Source organism: Cervus canadensis, chromosome 28 (genome assembly GCF_019320065.1).
Source record: "Cervus canadensis isolate Bull #8, Minnesota chromosome 28, ASM1932006v1, whole genome shotgun sequence".
NCBI lineage: Eukaryota > Metazoa > Chordata > Mammalia > Artiodactyla > Cervidae > Cervus > Cervus canadensis.
Window position 1 is genome coordinate 14192899 of NC_057413.1, and position 12597 is coordinate 14205495.

Consider the following 12597-nt stretch of genomic DNA (forward strand, 5'->3'; position numbering starts at 1 on the left):
AGCAGCAGCTTCCTGGAGCCATTTTTCAGCTGCCGGCCGCAGCACTCGGGCTGCCGCCGCCGCCTCGCAATCCATTGCATCGGCCGCCCCCGACGCCTTCATCCCCCCTCGGGGCCCGATATCCGTGCGGCCGGGACCCTCCTCTCTCCAGGGCCCCGATTATTTTTGGCCCCCGGGGCCCGTGCGGTGCGGAAAAATAAAAAGAAAAGAGAGAGAAGGGGCTCGGAAGCGCCGGGCGGGGAGGAGAGAAGGAGGAGAGACTTGGAAACTCCGACTGCAAATAATAAAAGAAATTGCAAACAATACGTTAATATTACCATAGCAATAAAAAGAGCAGGAGCGAGAGATGAGAAAGGGGATCCAGCCCGCCCTGGAGCAGTACCTGGTGACCGCCGGGGGTGGGGAGGGGGCGGCTGTCGTCGCCGCGGCCGCTGCAGCCTCCATGGACAAAAGGGCACTGCTAGCCAGCCCCGGCTTCCCCGCCGCCGCCGCCGCCCCGAGCGCGTACATCCAGATCCTCACCACGAACACTTCCACCACCTCCTGTTCCTCTTCCCTCCAAAGCGGCGCCGTCGCCGCCGGCCCCCTCCTCCCCAGTGCCCCCGGCGTGGAGCAGACCGCTGGCAGCCTCATCTACACCACGCCGCACGGACCCTCCGGCAGAGCCGGGCTGCTGCAGCAGCCACCAGCACTGGGACGCGGCGGCAGCGGCGGCGGCGGCCCTCCGGTAAATGCCCTCCCGTCCCCACCGTCCCCAGCCCGGGCGGGAGGTGGGCTCGCATCGCGCGGGGTGGTGGGCGCGCTGCGGGCGGCCCTTGGTGGGGAGCGCGGGGCCGAGCGTCTCGGGCTTCGGCGGCTGCCCCTCCAGCGAGGGTTTATTGTTAAAGACTCGTGTGTTGCCCCCCGCCAGCGCCCGGAGGGTCGGGGGGCTCCGCCGCGAGCGCGGGGCGGCGGGGATCGCCTAGGCGCGAACCACATCAAACACTCCGAAACTTTTCGTGGCCCCCCCTACTCTTCTTTTCCTGCACTTTTCCCTACCCCCACTCTCCCCTCCCCTCCAACTCGAAGCTTCCTCTTTCTCGGGCGTAGGAAGGGGTCACGCCCCGGATGGAGAAGGGGGTGGAGGAGGGAGTAGGGAACTGGGGAGTGGGAGACTCCGGGGGGTGGAAACCGGGGTGGGGGTCCTGGGGCTGATGGCCCCCCTTCCGGCCTCCGAGGCCCGTTGGCAGCCGGGGGTCCCTAAGGCATGCTCGGAGTGCAGGGGCTCTTGCCAGGTTGCGTTTTGACACATTTGGGGATCTGTTAACTCCCGGCAACAAAGGGCCTGGGGGGAGTGGAGGGGGGCGGTGGAGCAGGGAGCCGGGTGCGGGCCCGGGCGTGGGCTGTCTGGGGGGTGAGGGGCTCGCGGGCTGGCGGCCCCGGCCTGGGCGCATCCTGGCGGTGGCCGCGGCGGCGCCCGCGTGGCCCGAGCGCCCGGGCCTTCCTCGCCGGGCCCCGGGCCTGCCCTTGACCCGCCTCTCCCCTTGCCCCTTCCTTCCCCCCGCCCTGTCCCCCTCTCCGCCCCCCGGCGACGGAGGGCGGGGGCAGCCGTGTTCCCGTCCCGCCGCCTGGGTCTGTCCCTCTCCCCGGGACCCGCCGGTGACGTTTCGCACACGTGCGCGGAGGACGCGCCTGTGACTGGGGAGGAGGCGGCGGCGGCGGGAGGGGGCGCTGGAGGGGGAGAGGGGGCACCCACTTCCTCCTGCTCGCCGGCTCCCTGGCCTGGGACCGTCCCGGCGCCCTCGCACCCGCCCCCGGCGCGGCCACCCTCCCTCTCCTCTCCCCGGCACCCCCCCCCCCTCCACGGGCGCCCGCCCTCGCCCGGCGCCGCCGGTCCGCTCGGCCCTCCGGGCCCCCTCTCCAGCCGGCACCCCCCACCTCCCCCCCGGAGCCAGGCTGGTTTCGGAAATGCCCTTACAGCAGCAGGTTAGTGACCGGGACGGCTCGGGGGGCCGCCGCGGCCGCGGGGGCACCGGATTCTGTTGGGGGGCTGGAGCCGTGAGGGTAGGCGGTTGAGCGGGGTTTTGGAGTGGGAACGGGGGGTTGGGTGCTCGAGGGAAATGAGTAAGCAAGAAAAATGTAACTAAGTAAATGCCCCGGCCTCCGGTTCTAGGAACCCGGGGGGCAGGAGTGTCCGCCCCAGGGGGTAGGTATGGCGTTTACGTGGATTTTTTCCTAGGGGGGCCGAGGGATGGGCGATCGGAGGGGGGCTTCTCGCCGATGGCCGAGTTGAGCTCTGTTTTCTGTCTTCCTTCCCTTGTGCTGGAGGGGGAGGGGGGCGGGTCAGAGGGTAGGGTGTCTGTAGGATTCCCAGGCCACCCGCCACCCCCTCCCTTTGTCCCTGTAATTTATAAAGCGCCTTTGAGAGATGATTTAGGTCAGTATGCGGCTTCTTTTTTTGTTGATACTAGAAAGAAGTGTGGCCGGGAGGTCTTCCCCCTTTCTCCTTTTCTCTCCCGCATTCCCTTCCTCCATGCCTCCAGTCTTCTCCCGCGTGGTGAGGCTTGGCCCCCACGAGGCTAGGAACAAACCAGACCCAGTTTAGATAAATGGTGGGTTGGTCGTACCCGTCGTTGACCTCACCTTGTCTCGGCTCCGAATGGTCTGAAATTTGGGGAGACTCAAGATTCTGCAGAGGTCTTTAAGAGCAGCAGCACCCAGGCAGCACTTCGGGGGCAAGAGATGCGTCTGGGAAGAATGAAATATTTTATTTCCTGACTCTTCTCAATTTCTCCTAGAGTTGGGTCTTAAGTGCTTTTCAGCCCCGGAGATACTTGCTAGGGATGTGTGATACCTTCTCAGTCAAAGAAGCTCTCCTCGCGTTTAGTGACTAGGGTCTGCCAGCAGGGGGGAAAAGAGTATAGGACCTGCTCACACATACAGTATCCACTGTGCCGGATTCTCAGTCACAGGAATATGCCACGCTTTTACTGGCATTAAATACTATTACTGACTTGAACTAAACATGCTTGGATATATTTCAAGCATATATGCCCCCTACTCGGTTCTGCGCCTATATCATAAACCTAATCTGAAACAACCAGCTATTGACATACTTCTGGGATTGGATTCAGATTTATGGGAGGGTAGTTTTGATCATGGGAAATTGAGACCACCGGTTTTTTTTTTGGTTGTTTTTTTTTAACTTTTGAATTTTAGCCCACTTGGGCTGAGTCTTTGAAACTGTGTATCCAAACTTCTCTGTAGTTCCTTGTATTTAAGTATAGAAAATTACCCTCACCACCTTCCAAGCTATTTCAAAACTTTATCCTCCTTTTCATGAGATTATTATTGTAAAGACACGAAAACTGTATATAAAGTTTGGTTTCTTTTTTTTTTCTTATCAAAATTGTATTAGCCCTCTATTTAAGTCTTGAACTTTTGTTGATATTCTTTCCCTAAGCAGGGAGAGCTAAGTGATTGGCTGAGCAAAGAGATCATTTAAACACTTTCCATCCAAAACAGGTTGAGAAATCCTGTTGAGGTTGCCAGAGTTGCAGACCTACCTGGTTCTGATTTCCATGTTCTGTCTTTGGAATTTAAAACTAAGAGCATACTCTTCACCTTTTTTTTTTTTTTTTAATTAATGTGGGGGAAAAGTCCATATATATGTGTGTATCTATTATTTGTATATATATAATATATATATTATATATATATACACATTTAGTACGGTCTTACTAGCTGCAGTTGCCTGTGTCATTTACAAGTCATCAGATCTTAGGCAAATAATAATCTCTCTCACAACACCACTGTAAAAAAGGGGCAATAAGAAATATGAACATGAAAGTTTTTTTTAGGGTTAAATATGACAGTGCAAGTAAAACTTAGCACTGAACCAGGCAAATAGTAGATGCCTAATAAAATGAATATCCAGAAATGTTTGTGTTTTTTTTTAACTTAGAGAAATAATGTAAGAACATGTGCACACTGCCCCTTTGTTGACATGTGTGAGTAAAATGGCTAAAACTCTTCTAAAGTGGTAACATAACTATTTATACCTGATTAACTTGAGTGTTTAAATCCATATGTCACGGCGATCTTCAAGAATGGTTAAAATAGGGACACATCACTAGGACAGGCCTGTGTTAGAGATGGCGGTGATGTACTGCCCAAGCATGAGCTTGTGCCTTGAGTTGTGACAAATCTAGATCAACTCACCCTCACTTTCTGGCCTTGCTCCTCTCTTGATCCCAGGGACCTACCACCCTTGGGTGCAGCCTGTGCTGTGTAGCTTTTGTAGAACTGAGCTCTTCATCATTGCCATGTCAGGGATAGGCACCAGGTAAATGCAGTTTCAGATGGTGAGCTGTTGGGCACAGAAGCGGTCTAGGGAAACCACAGTCAACAAGTGCTGTTTTCTAGAACAGAAGGGGCTTCATCATTTTCTACCTCTGCTAAAAAGCAGCTGAATGATTTCATCCCACTTCTAGAAAGTTTGGGATCTATTAATGCAAGAGACAATGACCTGTCACATCTGATTTAATTTGATCCAGTCACAGCAACCCGCTGATTAGACTTTGGGAAGGAACCCACAATGCTTGAAATTTCCCTGTAAGAATGGAGAAACCATAGGTGCTACAGCTGAGTCTTTTTTTTTTTTTTCCTGTATGAGTATAAAAGAAGAAAAATGCTGGGTTCCTGTGGTTCTGTACTCAATAATCTTGCTTCTGCTGAGATAGATGGTTGGTGCCAAGTTTAAGCTAGGAGAGAATTTTTAGTCACTACATACCCCAAAATGGAAGTTTTAATATAATGCAGTGCCCAGACTCGGGCAGTACAAATAGCTCCACTATAATCAGTACCCATGGTGCCACTCTAATCATCCTCTGAAACAAAGCACTCTTAAATGTGGCTCTGTGAGCTAAGGAACCCAAGCTTGCGAACAGGAAAGGATTTTTTTTTTTTCTGTTTTTCTATAAATCGTCACCTTGTATAATACTTGGAAGAGTAGATTCTGAGATTAATGTTGTGTTGTGTAAAAGCTAACTTGAAAACAGAAAATAATACTCTAAGCTTAGACATGAATAAATAACAGCACCTGGAGATTGAAAGGTTGTAGAGAAAAGTGGCTTTTATTCTCATTTTTACAGGTATAATGCATAGTTGTCTTTTATTGCCACTCCCAGTGATACACCATCCATACCTTTAGCCTCTTTCCAAAGGACCTGGACCCATTTGGCAAGGCTTCAACTATTCATAGTTGATTTTCTGACTGCTTTTCTAATTTGATATGAGTTACATATATTCCATTTGTATGTCCAGTTTTCATCCACTTTCCTAGGCTGACCAACTCCCAATTCTTTTTTAACCACCTACTTTCTACTAACATTTTAAACTAGGATGAGTGAAAAATCAACCACTGCCTGTGTTCACTAAATCATGTCCCTCCTAGATGCACATGAAACCACCGCAAATAGTGCATGGCAAAGAAGGTAGATTGCAATTCTTATCAGATGCTGTTTCATTTTAGTTTTTAAATAGAGGAACTTCCCTGAATTCTTTGAAGTACTAGGCATGTGGCTTAATGCATATTTTTCATGCTTGTTAGCAGCTTAAAAATAGTGTTTCGGGTACTGTATTTACAATGGCTAAGACGCTTTTTTTTTTTTAACTAATCATTTTTCAGGGGAGTAAGAAGTCCAGCTCACTGGGAAAGTAGTGAGTTTAGGAAACCACCAATGGTATCTCCTTCCTCCTACCCTGACCCCCTCTTTGGCTTCCAAGAGTGACTTGGAAAATGTATCTTACACAAGGACAAGTTGTACAGCAGAAGAGAAAAAAGCGGCAACTGGGATGGGGTCAAGGAGTCCACAAAGGGCACGGGATAATAGAGAGGGATCATACATACAGCTTCTGCATCAGTAAAAAGGAAATCGGTTTATTTTCTGTTGGCACTTTTGCTTCAAACGCTCTTCCCCCAAAGCAATGCATTTTTAGAACTCAAAGAATGTGTGAGTTACAAGAATGTATTCTCAGGCCGCCTCCAACTTTACCTGGGGATCAATCTTGTTGCTGTGGCGGCTACGGTTATCTACAGTAGGGGTGCCCAAGCTCCTGGATCAAAGAGGTAAACCCTCTGGTCACCAGATTGTAATCACAAAGCCTATGTACCTTGCTTTGCTGGAGAACCTGGGTGAAACAGACCACTGCTTAGGTTTAGGTCAGCGGAGGTTGATAGAACAGACAGCTGATGGAATAGAGAGGACTTCAGAGGAGGTAGGAAGAATAAGTAATTGACTTCCGTCTGCTTTCTATTACTTTAGCCCAACCATCTGGGGCCATTTCTAGTGTCCCGGCAGCATTCTTATAACAATTCTTATAATTAGCACAGGCAATAATTGATATTCTTGATGGTCTTTGAATCATAACATGTGAGGGCTGTAAAAGAAGAATCATCATGTGACCCAATACCCTTCATTTCACAGGTGAGGAATTAAGACCCAGTGCAGTTGAGTTACTTACCCAAGGTCATAAGCTAACTAGCGACAAAGCCAGAACTGAAACCGGAGACTTGAATTCTTAGAAGCCTCATTCGCCAAGAGAAAGTTAACTGTGTCCCATGTGCCCTGTATGGGAAAATTGGGATGAGTAGAATACATTTCAGATTGCCTTCAGGAATGGTTACACTTTTTGAAAATAGACACATACAAAAGTGTCCTTTGAACAGTTGGCTTTAGAGTAACAGCTCATTCTCAAAGATACAAAATAAGTGAAGCTCCTTTAGATGTTCAGTGAAAGGGAATTTAAAAAAAAAAAAAAAACAGAAGGAATGACTGACTCATAGAAACGTGATAGTAGCATGTTTAAAGCTTTATGTGTTATTTGCAGACTTCTGTGGATATGACACTTCCGGTGCTCGGAAAGTGAAACATATACTTCACTGAGAATAGAACCTGGAAAGATTTTTGCCATCCTCTTTGGGAGAGGGGCACGCCGTCGCTCTGGTGTTGGAGATCTGTCTGGGCCGTCTACATCCTGGGTGACTGCTGTGTTTTTTAGAGGTCAGGGGCCCTTGCCTAGTGACCTTAGACCAGGTGCCCTGCCGTCTTTGAAGATTGCTGGCTAAACAGAATGGCCGGTCAGTTTAACTCTTTCAGAGGAAGTCCTCATCCCCTAAAAGCCAGAACTAATTTCCTTAAAACGTCTTCTTTTACTCCTGAAATTGAGAAAGCTTAAAAATAGAATCACTTCAAGCCCTGAAGCCAAAAAGTGAAACATAATCCAGTGTGGCGGTAGTCCACTGACTAGTTAGGAGGCGGGGATATATGGCTGGTCTATAATCCACAGACCGGAAAGGTGCCGCATGCAGGTACAGTCTAGATCAGGGCAACTGTTGGTGAGACCTGTGGTCAACAGTGAAGCTGATTTCCCCTGGAGGGCTCTATGGAGGATGGAGTCCATCTCTCAGGAAGCGGGGGAGCTAACCACCCTTGGTGCTCCCAGCCAGCTCATGCCTGGCTACCCAGGAGATCCCGTTGGCTCTTCCAGCCTGACTGCTGAGAAAGGCTTCTCTGAGCTCTGGTTTTTATGATCCTGAATGTTGCAGCTCTGGACACTGGGGGTCACGGGAGGTCCACTCAGAGCCTGTAGACTTCACCCCTCCTTTGCTCCTTTTCTGTGTCTGATGCTTTGAGGCTCCAGAAATAGAACCCGAGCAGCCATGCTGTGGCCCCATCCCTTCTGAGCCTTTCTAGGTTTGGCGGCCCTTAGGAGAGGTGAAAGCTTCTACGTACCCAACCCATACCCTCCACCTAAAGGGCAAAGTAAACGGCAGCCAAGTAGAAGATTCAGACGATGGAGCGTGAAGCCAGTGTCTGGGTTCTTATTTTCTCACCAGCTGTGTCACTTTGGGCAAATCCGCCTAACTTCTGCATCTTCATTTCCTCCCCTGTAAAATGGGGGCATCATCATACCTACCTCATGGGATCCGGAAGATTAAATGAGTTCATATCGTAAGGTGTCTAGACCAGTGCCTGGCCCATGGGAAGAATTCTGTGGATTCTTGATGAAATTGCTCTTTCCATTCATGCTGTCTCAGGCCCTTCCTCCGGTGGTTTATTTTCAGAACCAGCCCCAGCGTTCATCCAAACCCAGTGATGCCTCTAAAAATGACGGTGATGGGGAGGAGCAGTGAACCACGAGGCGGGTTCTCCTAAACGTATTCTTTAGGATTTTTGTATGTCTTTATAAATTGTGCATGGACTTGGGAGAAAGAGCAGAAAAATAAGCTCTTTATTATAATAGCCCTCTCAGTAGTGATAGTTTCATGACTAGAATTTTTATTTCTGTGATTATTTGTGCTACGAAAGTTGCAACTATTAACGTGCTGTCACCTCTGTACAGTAAACAAGGGCTTAAGACAGAATGGCGGAGATCAGGATGTCTGAGGTCTCTGGGCCCCAGCAGGATGGGGAAGTCCCCACGTCAGTGTGGGGGAGGGGGTCTGTCTCTGGGTGGACCCCACCCCCACTCCTTTCTCATCACTGGCTGGCGGTGCCCGGTGGTTTGGTGTGTTATGCCTGTTCCTGCCACTTATCCCCTCACCTCTCCCTCTGCCTGGCGTTTATAGAAGGATGCTCGAATGACTTATCAAATTAATTACAACCTCCTCCCTACCGTTTGAGGTCCCGGGAAATCTCGCCCTTCCCGTTCTTCTTCCCAGCTGGGATGCTGGCGGGCACAGCGTTTAAGGTGCTGCTGCTTTCCTTCTTTGTTGTTCGGTCGCTCACTCATGTCCAACTCTGTGACCCCGTGGACTGCAGCTCGCTAGGAGCTTTGGCTCTAGTGCATGTATTTGCTCGCTCTTCTCTGCTCTTCCCAGTGGCCTATCAAGGACACGTCCTGCACAGAGACTCCACTGATTCCCGGGGCCTCGGGCTGCCTCCCCTTCCTCGAGTTCCTGCTTCCTTCCTTCCTGTAGCACTTCTTAGTTCTCCTTCCATCCCTATCAGCCGTGCCCTTGACTCGCTCTTCCTCCAAACCCACAAGCTTCAAGAAAACCGGCCTGTGGTTTGTCTTCATGTTGTCCTTGCTTTGGCTTCTCCATCGTGGATGCTCAATTATTTGAGAAGAGGCCTTTTCATCAGGCAACCATAATGTGATTGGCACCCCAGTCTTCCTGTCGAGGACGCAAAAGAAGTATGAGGTGTGCGATCCACCCACTCTGAGTTTACAGTCTGTTTGGGGAGCCAGGCTTTAAACACAAGCTGAGTCGCAGGCAAGACTAAACAGGAGTCAGGATGAAAACACGACTCATCTCGTCCTCGGATGTACAGTGTCGACAGGATGTGCCTGCTGGGCCAGCAGAATGGGGAGGCCATGGCTCCCGTGGTCACCAACCTTAGAGCACATGCAGGTGTACTTCTGGATCACCTGGGCACTTTGGAGAAGTACCCCCTTCTAGACATGAGATTTTGAAAGTGTCCCAGGTCATTTTAATGTGCATTCAGTTGGAGCCTCTGGACTAGGTGGACAAGGAGGGCTGGGGAGGCTGATCATGGCTGGGGAGACATCACCAGGCCAAATAGGGAGGCAGGAAGTAGGCATAAGGAGACCAGCTGGAGCAGCGTCCGTACAGGGAAATATTCAGACCTGACACTGGATACATTGGGATGACTCGTCTAGAATAGAGATTGCCTTGCTGCAAGGGCTGGGGGTATGGGAAAGTGAAAGTGTTAGTCCCTCGGTGTCCGACTCTTCGCGGCCCCACAGACGATAGCCCGCCAGGCTCCTCTGTCCATGGGATTCTCCAGGGAAGAATACTGGAGTTGGTAGCCATTCCCTTCTCCAGGGGCTCTTCCTGACCCAGGGATCAAACTCAGAGCTCCCGCACTGCAGGCGGATTCTTTACTGTCTGAGCCACCAGGGGTGGGGAGGGGCGGGTATGGGAAGGTGAGAATAAGTAGCATGGGGGTTGGTCTTGAACAGAGAAGAAATGCCCTTTCTGAAGAGTGCCAAGGGACCCCGCCCCAGGTGATGGTTGCCAGAGGGGAAAGCAGGCTGCGTTTGTTGCCAGGTCTTCAAGTGTCTTAAAATGGCCAGGAATCTACCAGTTTTTAAATGTTGGCTCAATTAAAAAGGAAAATGTGCAAGCCAAACAAAATAGGTCTCTAGGCCAGATCCTGGCTTCAGCGCGGCCTCTCAGCAGTCTCTGGTCTATGGGATAATAATAGCTAATGTTTATCAAGTGCCCGCGCGTGGAGGGCACTAAACTAAGTGCTCTACGTGCATTAGCACATTATCCATATAACCTGTGAAGTGGGTATCATTATCATGCTTATTCTTCACAGGAAGAAGCAGACAGTGAGGGGTTAAGAGGCTAGCTCTGGGTTTCACTGAGGAGTGAGGCAGGTGAAATTGAACCCAAGGAGCCTCGCTCCGAGGTCTCTGCTTATTTTTTGTCTTTATCCTCTATGGTCTCCGTTGCAGTAATGATTCCATAGTACGGACCCGGATACCTGTCACAAAGAAGGGATCCGTGTTTATTCCAGGCTACTCGAGACTAGGAATTGCCTGCAGTGTTCCAGATGCAGGTGTCCAGGCACTTTACCCTCAGTCAGAGAAGTGCCCTGGCCTTCTGGAACATTTGGGAAACACCGCTGCAGGTGGTTGAGCACAAGCAAAGGTTCTTGCAGCTGGAATGAGCTGCAGAATCAGGAGCTGCCTCCAGAATCAGCGCACATTCCATTCATCCCAAGTCCTTCCTCGCAGACCCCAGAAACATGGGCCAGGTGCACCGGTATCCCATACCTCCCCTTTTCCCAACTTCTGTATTTCTAGCTCATTGCCAAAAGCAAACCATCCAAAGAAATGTGACCCAAAACCCAAAGGAGGTGAAACAAGGACCTCCCAAAAGGCCAAGAATCTTAGGGGGTCCAAGTGAGCATTGTTGCCTGACCCAACACCGCTGGGAACCATGGCAGTTCACTGGACACCCTGCCCTTGAGGGATTTGCTTTGCCTGATAGTAGGAAGGCTTTCCATTCTGTTGGGTCTGGGCCTGCCTGGAACAGGTTACCAAGTGGACAAAAAGCCAGAAATCCCCCTGGAAAGAGAATTGGGGCATACCATTTAGAGCCTGAGTGCTACAGTGTCAATGAATCTAGACGCAGGACAGCAACAGGGATGGTGTGAAAGGCAAGGTGGAAGAGAGAAGAAATACATGACCTTGGCTCCCAACATGGTTAGCTTATGGGGCTGAAAGAATGGAACTGAGTTTTTCCTCCATCAGGGTTTTGCACCACGTGGAGGGAATGATGAGTTTGGAATGTGTTGGCTGTGAGGGATGCCAGGGGCCACCCAGCTTTCTAAGAGGCTGGGACCCAGCACTAGAAATATGGCTTTGGCACAGAGGTTAGAGGGGAAGGCTTGATGAACAACAGCCAGCCAAGAACTGATCTCCCTAACTTTAAAAAAAAAAAAATTAACGTGGTGCCACATAAAACCTTTCATTTTCACTTCTCCCTTTATAATATGAAAACGAGACAGATTCATCAGGTTGATTTGGGGTGGGGGGGAGATCAATACTGTCAGGGCTCCCAGAGACGAGCCATCAGTTGTTATTTATGACGTGCTTTCCCAGGTCTGGGCCTGGCTCCTGGCTGCTCTGAGAAAGCCCACAGTTTGCAGGCTCTCAAAGCAAAGAGGAGCCAGCTGGAGAGAGCTATGCATAGAGAAAGGTCACATAATTATGTCTTGAACTAAGATGGCTTTTTTGACCATGATTTCCTAGGCTCTCTGATTTTACAGGTTAAAAAAAAAAAAATCTTGGATTTATTTTCTTAAGTCCTAGCATATTAAAGTTTAAAAATGAAAGAGCCGTGTAAATTCTTTGTTATTGATTTTTAAATAGGTAACTTGTGTTTAAGCCTATTTGCAATAACCCTTGAATTGACCGATTTTTGTTGGTGTGGTGGATACCCAAACTTGTGATGATTCCACTAATAATGTGGTAAAGTTTTCAACCTTTTATATTCCTGTTTTCCTTGCCAGCATCTCAGACACTCTAATCCTGGGACTGGTCTTTAGGAGGGAGGTTTTCAACTCTGGGGACCCATGGCATTGGTTGTGGGGTACGGAAGGAGCAGAGGGCTTGGCGATCTGGCTCCAGAAATGGGCCCTGTCAGTTACCAGCATGTGATCCTTCACAAATTCCATCTATGAGCTGTAACTACCGAAAATAGTGTTCCTGTCTCCTTCAGTAATTGAAAGGATTCAATGAGCTACGTTTATAGGAAGTGTACTGTGCATTCCTAACTTAGTGTATACACCCCACCACCCCTCCTCCGTGGTAGGAGCTCTTGAGAATTGATTACATCTGAATTCTCAGTGTTTTTACCCATTTGAGGGAAAACAAACTACAGGACAGATACTGAACACCCACTTTGAGCTGACTGGGTTCCCAGTATTCTGGGTGCTCCAGTGACTAAGATACTCTTGCCTTCAAGTTCATCAGGAGATAGGGGAGATGAAACAAGTTTTTCAGTAACTAAGATGAGACAAAAATGGTGAGGGCCCTAAGTGAGTATCGATAAAGTTTCTCAGGGATCCAACCCTA

The 12597-nt window shown here is 49.8% G+C and overlaps 1 protein-coding gene across 3 annotated transcripts in view; it reads left to right on the forward strand.

Annotated features, from left to right (window-relative positions):
* Positions 1 to 202: 202 nt before the first annotated feature.
* The window catches only part of E2F3 (E2F transcription factor 3), an 84545-nt gene continuing 72150 nt past the window's right edge, over positions 203 to 12597 (forward strand). For 2 of the 3 annotated variants that reach the window (XM_043449663.1, XM_043449664.1), the window contains exon 1: positions 203 to 727. In XM_043449663.1, the coding sequence (XP_043305598.1) occupies positions 347 to 727 (381 nt within the window). In that variant the 5' untranslated portion in view covers positions 203 to 346. Of the gene's footprint in view, positions 728 to 1566; positions 1966 to 12597 lie in introns of those variants that run through there. The other variant, XM_043449665.1, reaches the window with a different exon arrangement.